Source organism: Dama dama, chromosome 31 (genome assembly GCF_033118175.1).
Source record: "Dama dama isolate Ldn47 chromosome 31, ASM3311817v1, whole genome shotgun sequence".
Lineage (NCBI taxonomy): Eukaryota > Metazoa > Chordata > Mammalia > Artiodactyla > Cervidae > Dama > Dama dama.
In genome coordinates, this window is record NC_083711.1 from 44,734,560 (window position 1) to 44,753,205 (window position 18,646).

At 37.8% G+C, this 18,646-nt stretch overlaps 1 protein-coding gene across 1 annotated transcript in view; it reads left to right on the plus strand.

Moving 5' to 3' along the window:
* Positions 1-4,184: 4,184 nt before the first annotated feature.
* Positions 4,185-18,646, plus strand: part of EPHA6 (EPH receptor A6) — a 927,780-nt gene continuing 913,318 nt past the window's right edge. The window contains exon 1 of the mRNA XM_061133941.1: positions 4,185-4,554. Coding sequence (XP_060989924.1) covers positions 4,185-4,554 — 370 coding nt within the window. The remainder of the gene's footprint in view (positions 4,555-18,646) is intronic.

An 18,646-nucleotide genomic window follows, 5' to 3' on the forward strand; every position in this document is an offset into this window, starting at 1 on the left:
CAGGGGATCTTCCCAAACCAGAGATTGAACCCTCATTTCCTGTGTTCCCAGCATTAGTAGGTGGATTTTTTTACCACTGAGCCACTGGGGAAACCTATATATACATATATATGTATATGTATATATAGTGTATAACAGAAATGGTCAAATGGTTAAGATAATTCTTTTTACAATCATGTTTCGAAATTGATCCTATGGACTCTAGCCCAACAGGCTCTTCTGTCCATGGAATTCTCCAGGCAAGAATACTGGAGTGGGTTGCCATTTCCTTCTCCAGGGGATCTTCCCAACCCAAGGATTGAACCTGGGTCTCCCGCATTGCAGACAAATTCTTTACCATCTAAGCCATGAGGGAAGTCCTTGGAATTGATAATTATATCAAGCCCATGGAATCTTACTCTAGTCAAAGGTCAAGAAAATTATATTTCAATTCTTCTTTGAGGTGAATTTTTAAGATACCATTATATTTTAGATATGCAATAAGCAGTGCCTAAACACATGAAATGTATTTTAATATTTAGAAAAAAATTAAAATCATTTGCTTTCTTAAAGACCAAAATCAGAATATGATTTTCAATTATCTGGTCATGTAGGCAATATATTATGTCATGCTTAACTATGATTTATTTAAACAAACAAACAATGTGAATTGTAGGTGAATTTTTAGGTAGGGATGAAGACAGAAACCCAAGTTTATCAGCTCTTATTGTTCAGTTCAGTTGCTCAGTCGTGTCGGACTCTTTGCGACCCCATGAACTGTAACACGCCAGGCCTCCCTGTCCATCACCAACTCTTGGAGTTTACTCAAACTCATGTTCATTGAGTCGGTGATTACTCTGAAGTAAATAACAGTATTTGTACCATGATGTTGTACTAAAATTTGGAAATTGTACCCTAATTGGAAATATTCTGTCTTGATTTGGAAATAAGTGTGAATCCTAGAAATGAATCAGCTTTTCTTTTTTTACTTTCTCTTTTCCCTCTACCCTTCCTCTTTCCTTCCATTCATTAGAGCCACTTCCTTTTAGCCTAATTTGAAAAGAATGTTATTGGTGTTCTGTTTACAATATAGTCTCTAAAATGTAATATTCAAGTGAAATATCAAAATTTAAGTTAAAACTTTGATATTAAGATACTTTTGCTCTAGGGTTTTGGGGGGAGACAACTTCTTTTTAGTGGTATTCTATTTTGAAAATCTTGCAAGTCTAGTTAATTTAAAAACTGCAAGTTTAGAAATTAACATAATTTGCATTTCAAAGTTAATAAATCATATTATACCCTTCAGTTCATCAGAAAACTAGAAAAATAGAATATTATTAAAAAAGTTGTCTCCACCCAAAATCCAGAGTAAAAATATCTTAATATCAAAGTTTTAACTTAAATTTTGATATTTCACTTGAATATTACATTTTAGAGATATATTGTAAACAGAACACCAATAACATTCTTTTCAAATTAGGCTAGAAGGAAGTGGCTCTAATGAATGGAAGGAAGGAAGGGGAGAGGGAAAAGAGAAAGTAAAAAATGAAAGGGTTCCCAGGTGGCGCCGTAGGTAAATAATCTGCCTGCAACGCTGGCAGAGCAGGTTCAGATCCCTGGGTAGATAAGATCCTCTGGAGGAGGGAATGGCAACCCACTCCAGTATTCTTGCATGAAGAATACCATGGACAGAGGAGACTGGTGGGCTACAGGCCATAAAGTCTCAAAGAGTCTGAAACGACTAAGGCAACTGAGCACACAGCCATTTTAAAAGGAGTGTCTTTGGATAAAATTATTCTTAGTGAATTTTTAATGACATCTATAAAACTATTTACTGTAAATGATTTTAAAGATTTAAACATAAGGAATTCAAATTTAATTATAAAAAGGTCATGAAGTTATATTCTTCGACAGTAAATATAAAGATTACTTTAAATCAAAACATAAATTATTGAATCATCTAACGCGTTTATGAACATTTAAGCATAATGATTTATATTATAATGTAATCTTTTAATTTTAGGGTTTATAAATTGTAAACTGAGTTTGCAAATGCATATTGCAAATGATACTGGCAGTCTATCAGTAAGAGTGTTAGCATCAGTAGCAAAATCAGACTTTATTCCTTTGAGTACTAATACATAAGCTCCATACTCGATTATCTTTTCAGAAGTTTTCTGCATATATTTAACTTAGCATGGACACCTTTAAAGAGAGGCAGTGTTTGAATTCCAAAAGTGGAAGTACAGTCACCAATCGGAAACCTTCCTCACAACCTCAAAATCAAGTGCCTTTCATATTTCTCTCCTTTGCAGCTGACTTAGACGTGGGGCATCTTTTTGCTGTCTTTCTCTTTGCCTCCCACTGACTATAACGCAATAACTGGAACCACTTCAACTGTGTGAGACACAAACATAGCAGCGCTGGAACACGTCGCATGGAAGGCTGTTTTCTCCTCCAGAATTTTCTAAGCGTCGAACGCAGATCTTTTAGGCTTCCATTTACTACTTTCCCAAATCCCGCCACTGCACCATTTCCCTCCCTCTGCCCTAGAGAAGAAAGATACCCTTCATAATATCGTTTTTTATTTTTTTCTGCGTTTACTTTTCTTCCCTGTCATAAATATTTTTAAAAACATTCTCATGAATTTAGAGGTGGGATCTTCGACCTCACTCGACTGTAAAACCCTAAGTCCGTTCAATTAAAATGATGACTGTAATAACAACAGCGAATAAACTATTACGGAACCCCCACACTAGTGGCTCAGATTCCTTGGCGCGCCCTTCCTAAACGTGTTAAGTGTAGCCGGGGCGCATTCCTCCTCCTTCCTGAGGGTCCTGGCGTGGCCAGCCTCTTCCACCTGCGAGCCGCGGAGGCATTTTTTTTGTTGTCTACTAACCCCCTCTAGCGCCTGGCTCGCAGCAGCCGAGCGGCGGCAGCCAGGCGGGCCAGCGCCGGGCTCGGCGGAGCTGGGCGGCGCTGGCGGCTCGGGCCCTACCCTCCACGTCCGCCTCGGCCGCGAGGCGAGGGCGTCAGGACGAGGCGCCCCGAGACCCTCCTTGTTAGCACCTGCGTTGCCCCCTTTCCGAACTCCCCACGCGGGGGGCGAGGGCCAGGCGGTCCCACCCGGCAGCCGGCGCCGGGGAGCGCTGGCAGGGAGCGGGTGCCGCGAGGGGGCGGCTTCCGCGGGGACAGCGGTCCGCTCGCAGACAGTCGGCGCGGCTGTGGAGGCGGCCACGCACAGCTCAGCCCGGGGGCTTCTCCGAGTGCGCGGTCCGACGCCGTCACGCTGCAGGCGTCCCGGGCCCCCCGAAACCCCGGCGCCTGCGGCTGCGACCATGCTCGTGACCTCCGCTGTAAAGTCGCGGCCGCACGGTGACGACGAGACCTCAGTGAGACCCCGCGCCAGGCCCCCGCCCGCCTCCAGCCTGAGGTGACTCTCTGCAGCTCGCTGCCTGCCTTCGCTCTCCTAGGACTAGCCGCGGAGGCGGCCGCCAAGCCCAGGCTCTCGCCCTACCGGGCAAGTTTGGGCGACCCAGGCTGAGGAGCGGTCAGGCTGGTCCGCCGCCGCCGCCAAGCTCAAGCCGGACGCGGAGCGCTCGGCCACAGCACTCGCCCCCTCCGGCGGCGGAAATGTGAAGTCGGGGGTAGCCCTGCGGGGTGCAGAGTAGCTCTAAAACGCTGGACGCTGCTGCCGCGAAATGGGAAGGAAAGTGCTTAGGAGACTAAGTGCGGCCTCAGACAGGCCGGGGAAAAGGCTGCCGAGGCCGAAGCGCGGCGCAGACGCGGCCGAGTTGGAGGGATCCGCTCGGCGGGCCGTGGCCGTCGCCACCTAGGCGAGGGGCTGAGGGCGCAGCTCGGTAGCTCGCTCGGACCGCTCGCGGCCCCGCGGAGCCTCCTCAGGCGCTCGGCTCTCGCCGCACTGGCCGGAGGAAAGTTCCCGCGGCCCCCGCCCGCTCAGAGCTGCGGCGCCAGCCCTGCTCTTGGCTCCGCAAGTGCCCGCTCTGAGTTCGGAGAGGCGCGCAGACCGGCAGAGCTGCCCGAGCCGCCGCCGCACCTGGCCGTCCCTCCCCCGCTGCCGCCGTGAGGCGCCCTCCCCCGCCCCCGCGCTCCCCTCCCCCAAACCACAGCCCGAGCTCGCTCCTGCGCGCGCGCCCTCCCAGGCCCAAGTGAATAGTCCTCGCGCGAGCGGGACACGGCGGTGGATGCAATTCCGCTCGCCTACAGCCGCCAGGAGCTCCCTGGCGCCGCCGGCAGCGTCCTCCTCCGGAGCAGCTGCGCCTGCACCTGGGCAGCCTGGACCTTCGTGCCCTGCCCCCGGGGCCTCGCGCGGGGGTCGCCCCGGGACACCCCCTGTGGGCCGGGTGGAGGAGGAAGAGGAGGAGGAAGAAGACGTGGACTCGGACCCGCCGCTGAACACCTGGCTGAGCCACTTCACTCTAAGGGGGAGGAAAAGAGAGCCGGGGAGAACCATGGGGGGCAGCGAAGTCCGGGAATTTCTTTTGCAATTTGGTTTCTTCTTGCCTCTGCTGACAGCTTGGCCAGGCGACTGCAGTCACGTCTCCAACAACCAAGGTAAAGGGGCCGGTGGAGAAGCAAGATGGGGCGGGAGGAGGCGGGTGCTCTGAGGACCGGTGCGTTGGTCGCCTCTTGGCAGGTAACTTCGTCTCGGGGTGGGCTTCTCCCGGCTCTCCACACGAGGGGGTCGAGGATGTCTCCTCACCAGAGCGCCTGCCCACAGCGCCCGGGGCCGGAGACCTCACGAGGAGCGGTCTGTTGTGCTTCCAAAATGTCTTGAAACGGATGCGTGAGCATCAGCAGCAGTTGGGTCCCACCACTGGCAGCCGCGGGACCGCTCCCCGCCGCGCGGTCTCCACGGGAGGTCAGGCTCTGTGGCGGAGGCTTAGTGGAGACTTCTGGCTCTTTGCGGTCGCTCACGGCGCGGTGCCGTGGAGGTTCTCCCGCACGCCTGCAAGAAAGCAGATCGTTCTCGCTGTAGCCCCTGGCCAAATAACCAGCCTTGAGCCTTCTATAAACCAAACCCTCGCCCAGCTGCAAGCCCTTTACCCCATCCCGACCGAATTTAGAGATTATTCCGGATTATTTCCAGCCCAGACGCCGGAAGGGGCCGGGGCGGGGGGAGGGGGGGGGGTTGCGGGTATTAGGTGTGAATTAAGAAGTCGTGAATATTCTATGCCTAAAGTCAGGTAAAGTGGTAAAGTGAAGATGAATAGCCTGTGAAAAGTGAAAGTGAGATTTACCGAATGGAAAGCACTGAGAATTTTTGAACTTTTTTTTTTCCGCTTTCTAGCCGACAATCTTTATGAGACATACTCATTGGATTTCTGCTGTGAATATTTAAAGATCTATATAAAAGAAATCACCTCCATAGTCTCAATCCTCCTAGACTGGGAGAGGAACAGCCATAAAAGTTTTCCAGCGTGTACCTGGCTGGATGCTCTCCCTGGCACTGTGATGACCGCCGGTGTCACCTGTTACGTCACGCTTTTAAAACACCTCAAATACAAAACTTCAATTAGAGTTACCATTCAGCATACAAGGTCTCGAAATAATTTGCAGGTATATAAATAGAGGTCAGATGGCATGAAAATGTGCGCTTCCTTTGCGAGGGTGAGAAGGTTAAGAGTGACGGAGATTAGAACAACACAGCCTTCTTTTTTGTCATAAACATATACAACCAGTTTGTTAGAAATGGAATCATTTAGAATGAAAATTCAGTTCTCATTTATGTAACTGATACTTTTGACATGCTTTTCTAATTCTTTGCCTTTTTTTTGACCTCCAGATTGCAATCACAAATGCATATGTCAGCTTGAAAACCGTACACAACCATCTTGCCTTTGAAAATGTATTCTATAAGTATCACCTATAGTGCCACGCTCTCCTATGGAGGTGTATACCTTCACACACATCCCTTATTTGGTTTCAAGGACTATGGCATTAAATATCAAAGGGGTAGTTAATTTACCTCTGAAAATTGAACATTGTTTAAAATAGCGTGTAATTACTTGACCTTTTTATTGAAAAGAAAAACGATTTTTAGTAATTGGAAAATCAGACATTTATGTTATACTAAGTGTGTCTAGGGCTTCTAAAGATGTGTACACTTAAAGTCAAGTTTGTTAGGAATATTTTAACAGTTATATCCTTTCAATCATGTCCCTAAATCAACATTTATATTTTCAAAGTTCCAGTAACCATCCTAGGCCCTGAGGATACTACCAAAGATAAAACACATGTTAGACTCTTCAGATGAGTAAAGAGCCATTCTACCAAAGTGTCTCAAGTATTAAAGTATGACCTTTCAGATATTCATATTAAGTTTAAGGGATAGGGAAGTTGTTTGTCAACTCTTGCAGTAATTTTTATTTATCTATTTTAATAGCTTTCTCATACTTTTACAAGACGTTTTACCTAAAAGATTTACCAATTATATCTAATTTACGTGTGTTTTGTAAATTAGCTTAACTTAGTGACTATTACTCAACTTACCTAACAAATAAGATCATTAAAGATGGTCTCCAAAAACCCTTAATTTGCATTTGTACTAATAGTCTAAAAACACAAGCTATGTGTTACACTTGAATAATATTATACCTAAAGGGTAAGTTGGGTAAAATTTAGAGTTTTTCAGCATAATATTATGGAGAAAACATGCTCAGATTTTTTTCATCAGATACAAATAATTGCTTTTAAAATGCTTTTTACTGCTTAAAGTTACAGTGGTTCGAAATTATGACTTATAATATCTTGAGATAATTTTTGAATGCTGAAATAATCATGCTAATAGTTGATAAATGTGGAACTTCAAAATGTTTTATGAACAAAAGGATATTTTCTTATTTGTAGTTTCAAAAATAGATGACGTGAATCAACATATCTTGCCAATTTGTAAACATTGAAAATATGAGGTATTGTAGAATTACTGAAGTACATGTACAATATAGAAATATTAATGCAAAATACAAATCTTATCTTTGTACATAATAAGCATTGATAATAGGCTTAATATTTAATTTTAAGCATATGTATTCATTTTTCTAGTAACTTTTTGTCCTAAGAGCTAATGGAATTCTTGTTTTATTTTTAAAATTTGTTGCAGAGGGTAAATTTTCATTTCAATATAATTTGTCTTCTCATTAAGAGTAATCACAAAGTAAACTTTAATGTGATTTATTTTTACCAAATTATATAAAATATTTCATGGTTGAATGAAGGCATCATTCCCTTCCTCATTCCTCATTTTGCATACATAGATAGAATAAAAGGATCAAAAAAATGAACCATTTCATTTTTTACAGTGTGCTAAGAGTAACTTGAAAATAGGAAGCATCTCTTCTCTTGTTTCTTAACTGGCTGTGAATCTCTGCGCCATAAAGACAAAATAAATCAGTTTGACTCTCTTCCTATTACTGAAACCTCCTTGAATTGATCAAAAAGTAAAGCTGCTTCCTAGATCACTTCATCTGATTAAGTAAATGAAAACATGATTTGTACTCAAATTTCCCTTATTCCATTAATTTTCCCTCTGTTTAAAAACCACAGTATTTATTTCGTGTTGGCAACTTTAAAAGTAACAGTTTTTACTCTCTCAAGAATTGAAAACTTTTATTTTTGTGCTAAAAGGATAGTTAGGAGAATATAAAATACAATCTTGTTTCTTATGTCAGTAACCATGTATCTCAATCTCAGTGCTTAGTAGCCACCAGGGACCCGTTAATTCACAGATTACTCTGCTTTAGTCTAAAAAGAGTTGATGCATCTCTCAGGGTGTGACTCATGTTTCCAAAAATAATCAATACTCGAATAATTCATTAAATCAAAATATGGTTTGAGTATGAGAGTCTGGTGAGTTCATTTTACTACCAAGATTGTGTGAATTGATCTTTCTCCTCCACTCAGGGATTTCAGTGAAAAATGAAATATACAAGGAAAACAATAGTTGGAGCCATTTAGTTTCATTAAATTTATTAATTTGAATGAAGTAAGTCTAAAATCCACTAAGTTGTATGTAAATACAGGTGAACATAGCTGATCTGAAAAATACCTGCTTATTTAAATTCATAGCCCTAAATTAGTTGAACTGACATAAGTATTGTTCACAAACTGTAAGACCGAATGTTGTTCTTATATTTACAGAAAGGGGGGAATTGAAATATTTTAAGAAAGTTGAAGAGTGAACTTTACTGAAAATATTGAAAATTGGGTTCAATAAGGAAAACTGAGTGATTTATATTTCTAAAAGACCTTTCCTTATATAAAATTTGATGGATAAACTATGATTGTAAAAGTGCAAGAGTTCTTGAAATCACACGCTTTTCTTGTTTTCCATAAGTATGAAAACAACCTAGAATGTATTTTTTGTACATTAACAAAGTGAAGTGAGCCATTGTGGAATTAGCCATTATGATTAGTATTTAAAATAGAATATAGAATGTCATTGATATGCAGTAGTCATCTCAATCTTTTTGTTCTGAATTTGGGATAAGACTATATCTAAAATTTTTTTTTACACAAAAATTACACAACATTCTTTAAGGGTCTTGTCTTCAGACTAGAAATAACATGAATAAAGCAATTTTAATATAGATTTTCTCAAGGGGCAAGTATATATATATATATGTATATATATATATATATGTTTTTAAATTAATGATTAAATAACGTCTTTTTACATTTTCAAAATACTTTCAAACTTTTCTATTTGGAATTTGTATTATTCTTATGTTACAAAATTAAACGTTAATAAAAATCCAAGAGTTGAAAATTTCTTCTTCAATAATCATTGCTAGTATAAACAAGTGGCAAAAGGCATCAGTGATTTATTGTATTTTCTTCTACTAATTATTTTCCCCTGTGACAGACACCATATCTCAATCACTCTCTCTTCTTTCACACACAGGAGTACTTCTGACTATATATTTCTTTTGTCCTAAATGGTGAGAGAATAGATGTTATCTCACACTGTCCATCAGTCAACCAAATCCCTAAAGTTATAGAAGTTTCTTGTGTTCTTGACTCACCATTTCTTGGGACTATAAATATAGTGGAGATCAGTACATGTAGTTAAGTAATAAACATGGATTAACTTTGTTCAGTGTACTTTGTTAATCATGTAATCAAACTAAACTTATACAAAAGGATTAAATTGTTTATACATACACAGTGTTAACTTTTAAATAAAAATTGTATATATATATGTGTGTATATATATATATATACATTTAAGTTGTGAAACATAAATTGATATACTGTGTCTGTAGTGTTGTGATCAACTTGCAGTTTCTTTAGGACTGGCATTAGTTCTTTAAAAAACAGATATTATATTACCTCTACTTTTGCCTTATTTTTATTGAGTATTCTGTTTTTGAATGTAATATTTATATGATGAAGAGAAAAAAGAGTAAGTAAGCCAGACTTCATAAATGCCCTCATGGAATTTATTTTCTAGTAAGGGAGACTGACAAAAAATATGGAAGTAAATGAAACTATATACTATGGAGGAAACAATAAAGGCCCTGAGCAAATAACAGGAGGGACCCGCTATTTTAAATGTGATGGTTAGAGAGGCCTATCTGGGAAATGACACGTAAATGACATTCTCAAGGATGAGAAACAGCTGGATGCACAGAACAGGAGGAAGTGCATTCTAGGTAAAGGGAACCAGCTGCTCAGTGACCTTGAGGGAGGTGAGCTTGTCCCCTTTGAAGAATAAGTCCAGTTTGGAACCGGAGCTCACTGAGCAAGGAGGAGAGTAGCCTAGAGTGAGGTTTGAAAGAGAGTGAGAGACCAGATCCACAGAGAAGAAAACAAGCCATGGAAAGGAATTAGGTTTTAATATTTTCCTCGGTAAAATGGGAAGCTAATGAGATCTCAGCCATTTTTCATTTTTATAGTATTATAGCTAGGAAGAGATGATTGGAACATGAAGAGAATAGTGTTAGGAGTCTATTGCAGTTTTTGGGGACATCAGGAAGGGTATGGTGGCCTGGCTAGCATGGTGAGACTGAGATGGGGATAAGAAGATGGATTTGAGATACCATTTGGAAGTAGGATTATGGCATCATCTTATAATTACAGGAAAATAAATGTAGATATTCAGTATTTTGTCACTTTTTCCAAGGGATCTGAAAACATTTTTCATTACTCCCCATAAAAATGATCTTGCTTGTAATAGTTGATTATTGACAGCAGATAGGAAGGATAGGGTGAGAGGTTCATTCTCTACTTTATTCTGGTCAAACTATGATTTAAAGCATAATATTAATAGTATAGTTTTATTATTTCAAACCATTGTGCATAGCACTGTACACTCATTGGATCACCAGATGAAATTTGTTAATGCATTTTTGACATGATAACTTTACATATGTAGTTGCTTTTTGTCAGAGTGGGTAATGGCACAGGTGGGTGGAGATATCTTAACAAAGCAGTATGGTGATCCAACAGAATCTATTAAAATACCAAGCAATATTGCAAAGTTTGGCTTATGCACCAGTTTTATTCATCTTTGTTATGATCAGACTACTGTTACTGAAAAGAAAAATAGAAGTGATACTAGATATAAAATAGGTGTGTTTTCACATATTTTCTATTAGTCTTCTTTTCTGCATTTTGTTAAAATGAAGAGAAACAAATACTTATTCAGGAAGCTTGTAAAAACCCAGGAAAATTAGATCTTAAGATGAGGGAAGAAAGTATTAGGCTCTTCACTCAACAACAGTAAATTGCATGTAACTTAAAAAGTTTCCCTGACCAGTTATTGGTCATCACTGTGAGTTGCCTCCTACTACTACTGATATATGACAGCAATTGTCAAATATATAAATATAAAAATCTTAACAGTCCTAAATGCCTTGTATATATTTGGAAAATCAATACTCTGGAGATGTTTCATTTAAACATTTGTAAATATTCTTAAATGTACATATTCAAACATAGTAAATCTTATACTTTAGTGTTTAGAATGTTGTGGAGAATATTATTTTATAGTGATTTCCTTTCAGTAAACATTATGAATTCTTATGATATATACAGTTTTGATTTTCAATGATAAATATTCTAGAACTGAGTGATAATGTTTGTACTTTAAAAAGTTATGTAAATCCATGGCTGATTCATGTCAATGTATGGCAAAAACCACTACAATATTGCAAAGTAATTAGCCTCCAACTAATAAAAATAAATGGAAAAAAAAAAAGGTGTTTATCAGAGCCTACTATTTGGGCTTTCCAGGTGGCACTAGTGGTGAAGAACGCCCTTGCTAATGCAGGAGACTTAACAGACAGGTCTTGGATCCATGGATCAGGAAGATCCCCTGGAGGAAGAAATGGCAACCCACTCCAGTATTCTTGCCTGGAGAATCCCATGGACACAGGAGCCTGACGGGTTACAGTCCATGGGGTCGCAGAGTCAGATGTGACTATAGAGACTTGGCATACACATACACACTGATAGGTAGGGTACTTACTATATGTAAGAATTCAAGAAGTTTTCCTTTAAGAATATATTAATATAGTTCAGTGAAGAGTTTCCAGTCTCTTTTCAAGTCTAGTAGGAAAATTTTCTGTTTTCTTAAAATTAGATCCAAAATTATTTTTTTTATAATTAGAAAAACTTTTAAAGTACGTTTGTCATATGACAACATGTAAGAGTACTGATGCTCAGCTCTAATATTTATGTATTGATTATTTGCAAATAGTATCTTATTTCATTAAAGTTTATCTCAAAGTTAAGAAAATAAGTCACTCAACATCCACATCTTAAAGTATCTTCCTGTGTCAGGCATTATGCTAGATTCTAAGATAGAATTCTACAACAGATTCTAAGCTAGATTCTACAACAGTGATTATCATATAGTCTCTGTTCTTTAGAAAATCAGCCTTCTCTTTTGATGTGATATATCCTTGAGTAATTGATAATTAATCCTTAATTGATGATTTTTAGGAGATGAATTTTACAGTAAATGATATCATGAGGGAAAGAAGGAAGGGTGTGAAGTAATACTACTAACACTTCTATGTGTTTTTGTTTGTAAAATTGCTTCATAGGGATCTTCTAATATTAGTTTATGGGTGGGCATATATCTTATTTAATTGCATGAAAATTAAACATAAATATGCATTGAATAAACACAACCATGCATAGACAGTATAAATATTTCAAATCTCTAGTGACTTTCCATGAACTGACAGATTGAGGCAGGTTTTGTTTAAATGATATTAGGCTAGCTTTTTCTGGTGTGTTTATTTAAGGTAGATTTATCATTAAAAACTGTGATTCATGGTGAAGAAGCTAGTTTTTCCAGTTTCAGATAGCAGCAAACATACATCTTAATTGAGTTTTGGAGCAAGAACTGGGATGAGAGCATGTATTTTCAGCCCATGTCCTGAAAAATACACTCAGCTACTTTCCCAGGATACTGCTGTGTCCTCTAGATATTGGCCTGTCTGATGATCTGAACTGGCTGGATATAAATGAAAAATCACCACTCTTCCTCCTATTACATTTTATAACTTCAGTTGTACTGTTATACTTACTTTCTGATCATAGAAGTTATAACATCTCTTTAGAAACTGAATGTTCAAGAGTTAGAATTAGTTGTGTATTATTTTATTCTTGTAATATTTGGTATCTGGATATATGGCTATTTATATACATAGCTTATTTACTAATGTTAACTTACTAATAACATGACAGAATGATTATGTATTATTTTAGGTTGATTGCTGTAATACTCATATTTGTGGTATATGAGCATTGCAAAGAGAAACACTTTTTATTAAAATTTATTTTTAATTGGAGGATAATTGCTTTACAATGTTGTATTGGTTTCTGCCATACAACATAAATCAATCATAAGTATATATATATCCCCTCCCTCTTTAACTTCTCTTCATCCCTCATTCCACCCCTCTAGTTGTCACAGAGCACCAGGTTGAGCTCCCTGGGGAAACACATTCTTGAAATAGTATGTAGAGTATAATATCTAGAATAAGTAAAAGCACTTACATATAATTAAAAAAAATCAATATAGGAAAATTTTCCTACTTATGATGATTATAATTAGATGTATTTTAAGCAAGTTAGTAAAGCAGGAAATATTTTACATATTAGGAAATAAAAATATTATATTAATGTGTATTCCAAATAAGAATTATCTAGAATTAATTGAAGTGATTGCCTCCAAATATGAGTTGAAGTATATCTCAGTATCACCTTAATTTTTACTTTAAAAAGCACAAATGTTTGTAGACTTTTGGATAGCAGCCATCCTGACTGGCGTGTAATGGTACCTCATTGTGGTTTTGATTTGCATTTCTCTAATAATGAGTGATGTTGAGCATCTTTTCATGTGTTTGTTAGCCATCTGTATGTCTTCTTTGGAGAAATGTCTGTTTAGTTCTTTGGCCCATTTTTTGATTGGGTCATTAATTTTTCTGGAATTGAGCTGCAGGAGTTGCTTGTATATTTTTGAGATTAATCCTTTGTCTGTTGCTTCATTTGCTATTATTTTCTCCCAATCTGAGGGCTGTCTTTTCACCTTACTTATAGTTTCCTTTGTAGTGCAAAAGCTTTTAAGTTTCATTAGGTCCCATTTGTTTAGTTTTGCTTTTATTTCCAATATTCTGGGAGGTGGGTCATAGAGGATCTTGCTGTGATTTATGTCGGAGAGTGTTTTGCCTATGTTCTCCTCTAGGAGTTTTATAGTTTCTGGTCTTACATTTAGATCTTTAATCCATTTTGAGTTTATTTTTGTGTATGGTGTTAGAAAGTGTTCTAGTTTCATTCTTTTACAAGTGGTTGACCAGTTTTCCTAGCACCACTTGTTAAAGAGGTTGTCTTTTTTCCATTGTATATCCTTGCCTCCTTTGTCAAAGATAAGGTGTCCATAGGTTCGTGGATTTATCTCTGGGCTTTCTATTCTGTTCCATTGATCTATATTTCTGTCTTTGTGCCAGTACCATACTGTCTTGATGACTGTGGCTTTGTAGTAGAGTCTGAAGTCAGGCAGGTTGATTCCTCCAGTTCCATTCTTCTTTCTCAAGATTACTTTGGCTATTCGAGGTTTTTTGTATTTCCATACAAATTGTGAAATTCTTTGGTCTAGTTCTGTGAAAAATACCGTTGGTAGCTTGATAGGGATTGCATTGAATCTATAGACTGCTTTGGGTAGAATAGCCATTTTGACAATATTAATTCTTCCAATCCATGAACACGGTATGTTTCTCCATCTGTTTGTGTCCTCTTTGATTTCTTTCATCAGTGTTTTATAGTTTTCTATGTATAGGTCCTTTGTTTCTTTAGGTAGATATACTCCTAAGTATTTTATTCTTTTTGTTGCAATGGTGAATGGTATTGTTTCCTTAATTTCTCTGTCTGTTTTTTCATTGTTAGTATATAGGAATGCAAGGGATTTCTGTGTGTTAATTTTATATCCTGCAACTTTACTATATTCATTGATTAGCTCTAGTCTACAAGCAATAAATGCTGGAGAGGGTGTGGAGAAAAGGGAACCCTCTTACACTGTTGGTGGGAATGCAAACTAGTAGAGCCGCTATGGAAAACAGTGTGGAGATTTCTTAAAAAACTGGAAATAGAACTGCCATATGACCCAGCAATCCCACTTCTGGGCATACACACTGAGGAAACCAGATCTGAAAGAGACACGTGCACCCCAATGTTCATCGCAGCACTGTTTATAATAGCCAGGACATGGAAGCAACCTAGATGCCCATCAGCAGATGAATGGATAAGGAAGCTGTGGTACATATACACCATGGAACATTACTCAGCCATGAAAAAGAATTCATTTGAACCAGTCCTAATGAGATGGATGAAGCTGGAGCCCATTATACAGAGTGAAGTAAGCCAGAAAGATAAAGAACATTACAGCATACTGACACATGTATATGGAATTTAGAAAGGTGATAACGATAACCCTATACGCAGAACAGAAAAAGAGACAGAGAAATACAGAACAGACTTTTGAACTTTGTGGGAAAATGTGAGGGTGGGATATTTCAAAAGAACAGCATGTATACTATCTATGGTGAAACAGATCACCAGCCCAGGTGGGATGCACGAGACAAGTGCTCCGGCCTGGTGCACTGGGAAGACTCAGAGGAATCGGGGGGAGAGGGAGGTGGGAGGGGGGATCGGGATTGGGAATACATGTAAATCCATGGCTGATTCATATCAATGTATGACAAAACCCACTGGAAAAAATATATATATATAATAATTAAAAAAAAAAAAAAGAAAAAAATAAAATAAAATATATAGGATGTTAACATGAAAAAAAAAAAAAAAAAGCACAAATGTGTTCCATATGTTGCTGACACATTAATATTGTAAAAATAATTAAAATTGAATGTTTAATTAGAAAAACTGTGTAATGGCCAATAAATGTTATGATAAAAATAGAAATCTCCAGCAACTGAAGTTTATTATATAGTACAGTGCTAAGTAGCTTTAAACATTCAAAATGAAAGAAAAATAGGGATAGAAAAAAACTGAATTATAGTACTATTTTTAAAATGAACCTAATTGGTTAAGGAGTTTCTCTTGTTACATATATCTGACTCTACCCTGGGTTAGACCCTTAATCTCTGCAAGTGCAGAAGAGTCCTGATGTTAGACAGTGTTAGCTAAAACTCTTTTAAAAAAATCCTGAAAATTTCCTTTCACTCTCCTTCTAGATTTAAAATATACTTAGACAACATTTAAATTGTGAATGCAAGTGAAAATAATTAGTAGTTGTCATTATGTGTGACAGGAAAGAACTCAGCAAACTAATAGATAGCATTGTACAAAATCATAAGACTTTAGTCAATTTCTAAAAGTGAATAAAATCTATGCATTAGTCCACTTGTTAAAAGTTATAACGCCTGAACAACAACAATAACAAAACCCCAAGACTGTAATAGCCAGAACAGTTTTATAACAGTACAACATTTAATGAGGAAAGTGAACTATTACCTTGGCTGTTTTATATTCTCTATTTAATGAGGGAGCATTCAGAAAGAGATCCTAATTTTTATCTGAAAAAGAACAATTTCAGGAGTGTATATTGTTGGTATAGCATATTACTTAGCATGGTTTAAAAATAAATGAAAAATAACATGTTCCAACTTTATTGTTATTTTTATGATATACATAAGAGGAAAAATTGTACCTATATTATAATAACTTACTGTCTTAAAATGCTATAGTAAAATAACTTTATTTTATAGAGAACTATAGTTCACCCTGGTTATTAAAATAACAGGGAGTTTGTTTACTTAAAATTACATGTGTAAGAACCTTTATAATACTCACTAGTTTATGACCAGAAATCCATGTATATGTATATGCACTATTTTTTAGGCTTTTCAAGAGCTTTATACCCTAGTAAAGAAGAATTAAAATGTAAGAATTTATTTTAAAGTTTAGTATTCTAGAGTTTTAAATACTTGCTAAAGCTAAGTGAAAAATATCCCCTAAAGTTATGAAGCCTTAAAATCAGATGAAATTGTTAGCCTGTTTTTTTAATAAAGTTCTGAAATGCTTTTCTGTTGTAATATAGATGTAGTTATCTTTGGGTTTTTGTTTGTTCATTCTTATTTTTATTACTTATGTACACAAACTTCCGTTCTTAATCTGTATGATTTATTTGTATATATTTTCCTATAATTCTCAATTTAGTTCAGATTAAATATATATTCACCCAACTTTTAAATGAAATATATTGAGCCTGCTATGTTTTTTCACTGTGCTGGGGACAGGAAACATAAAGATGGGTCACTTTGCCTTGAACTTCTGCGAGCAAAAGATTTAATTAATGAGGGTATTTATATGTTAGTGAATATTTGACAAAGTAATATGGATTTAGTTGTTCCATAGACAAGTTCACATCTATGAACTATTGTTTACAGAGATGAAAATATGAAAGTATCAGCCACAGGAGACATGGGTTTAATCCCTGGGTCGAGAAGATCCCCTGGAGGAGGGCGTGAAAACCCTCTCCAGTGTTCTTGCCTAGAGAATCCCGTGGACAGGAGCTTGGTGGGCTATAGTCCATAGGTTTGCAAAGAGCCGGGCACGACTGAAGTAGCTTAGCATGCATGTGTGCATACTGACCATGACAATATATTGGCCCTGGCTTTGTGTGACTACTAGAAATGAAATAAGATCTGTCCCCTTACATTGAGGACAAACTTGTAAAGTTGACAGTAAAATACTAGGTTGATGAAAAAGTAATTGCAGTTTTGGACCATGAATTTTAAATCATTATAACCAGGTTCAACCACATCTTATTAATCAAAATAGGAACCAGTACAGTCAACACATTTTTGCCAATGAGAAATAAGTTTATTCTTGTAGTGTAAAAATCTGTTCTTCAGGATTCCAAGAACTCTTGGAAAGTATTTTCTGACTCCTGCTAGTTGTGGAAGTGTTTTCTCTGCAAAAAATTATTGAGATATTTGAAGTGGTAGTTGGTTGGCACAAGGTCAGGTGAATATGATGGATGAGGCAAACTTAGTAGCCCAGTTTGCTGAATTTTTGAAGTGTTGATTGTGCAGCATGCTATCAGACATTGTTCTGGAGAAGAATTGGGCCCACTCTGTTGACCCAGTGCCAGCTACAGGCATTACAGTTTTTGGTGCATCTCATCAATTTGCTGAGCATACTTCTCAGATGTAATGGTTTTACTGGGATTCAGAAAGCTCTAGTGGATCAATCAGCAGCAGACTGCCAGACAGTGACCATGACCTTTTTTTGGTACAAGTTTGTCTTTGGGAAGTGCTTTGGAGCTTTTCTTGGTTCAACCTCTGAGCTGGTCATTGCCGGTTGTTGTCTAAATCCACTTTTCGATGCAAGTCACAGTCTGATCGAGAAATGGTTCAATGTTGTTGCATAGAATAAGAGAAGACAACACTTCAAAGTGATCATTTTTTTTGATTTGTGATCAGCTCACAAGGCACACCATTTATCAAGCTTTTTCACCTTTTCAATTTGCTTCCATTGGCAAAGGACCATAGAATGTTCAATGCTGAGTTCTTCAGCAACTTCTTCTGTAGTCGTAAGAAGATCAGCTTTGATGATGCACTCAGTTGATCATTGTCAACTTCCAATGGCCGGCCACTGCACTCCTCTTCTTCAAGGCCCCTGTCTCCTTTGCAAAACTTCTTGAACCACCACTGCACTGTACATTTGTTAGGCGTTCCTGGACCAAATATGTTGTTGATGTTGTGAATTCTTGCTGCTGCTTTATGATCCATTTGAACTGGAAAGGAAAATCACTTGAATTTGCTTTTTATCTAACATCATTTCCCTAGTGTGAAATATAAAATTAAAAAAATATATATAAATATAAAATATGCAGCAAGAAATGTCACTAACAAAACAATCAAGCAAGAAATGTGCATTAAAATGATATATAACATAACTACATTTACTTAAGAATGTATTGCAGTATCAAACAGTTTCAACAGTGCAGAACTGCATCAACCTAACACTAACAATTTAGCAAAGATAAAGGGAAATAATTTTAAAAATTATAACAAAAAATATTGAGTTACATATGGGAAATGAAAATGAGTATCACATTTATTCATTCATTTTATTATGGTTCATTATTGTAAATATATATAAGTGATAAGAG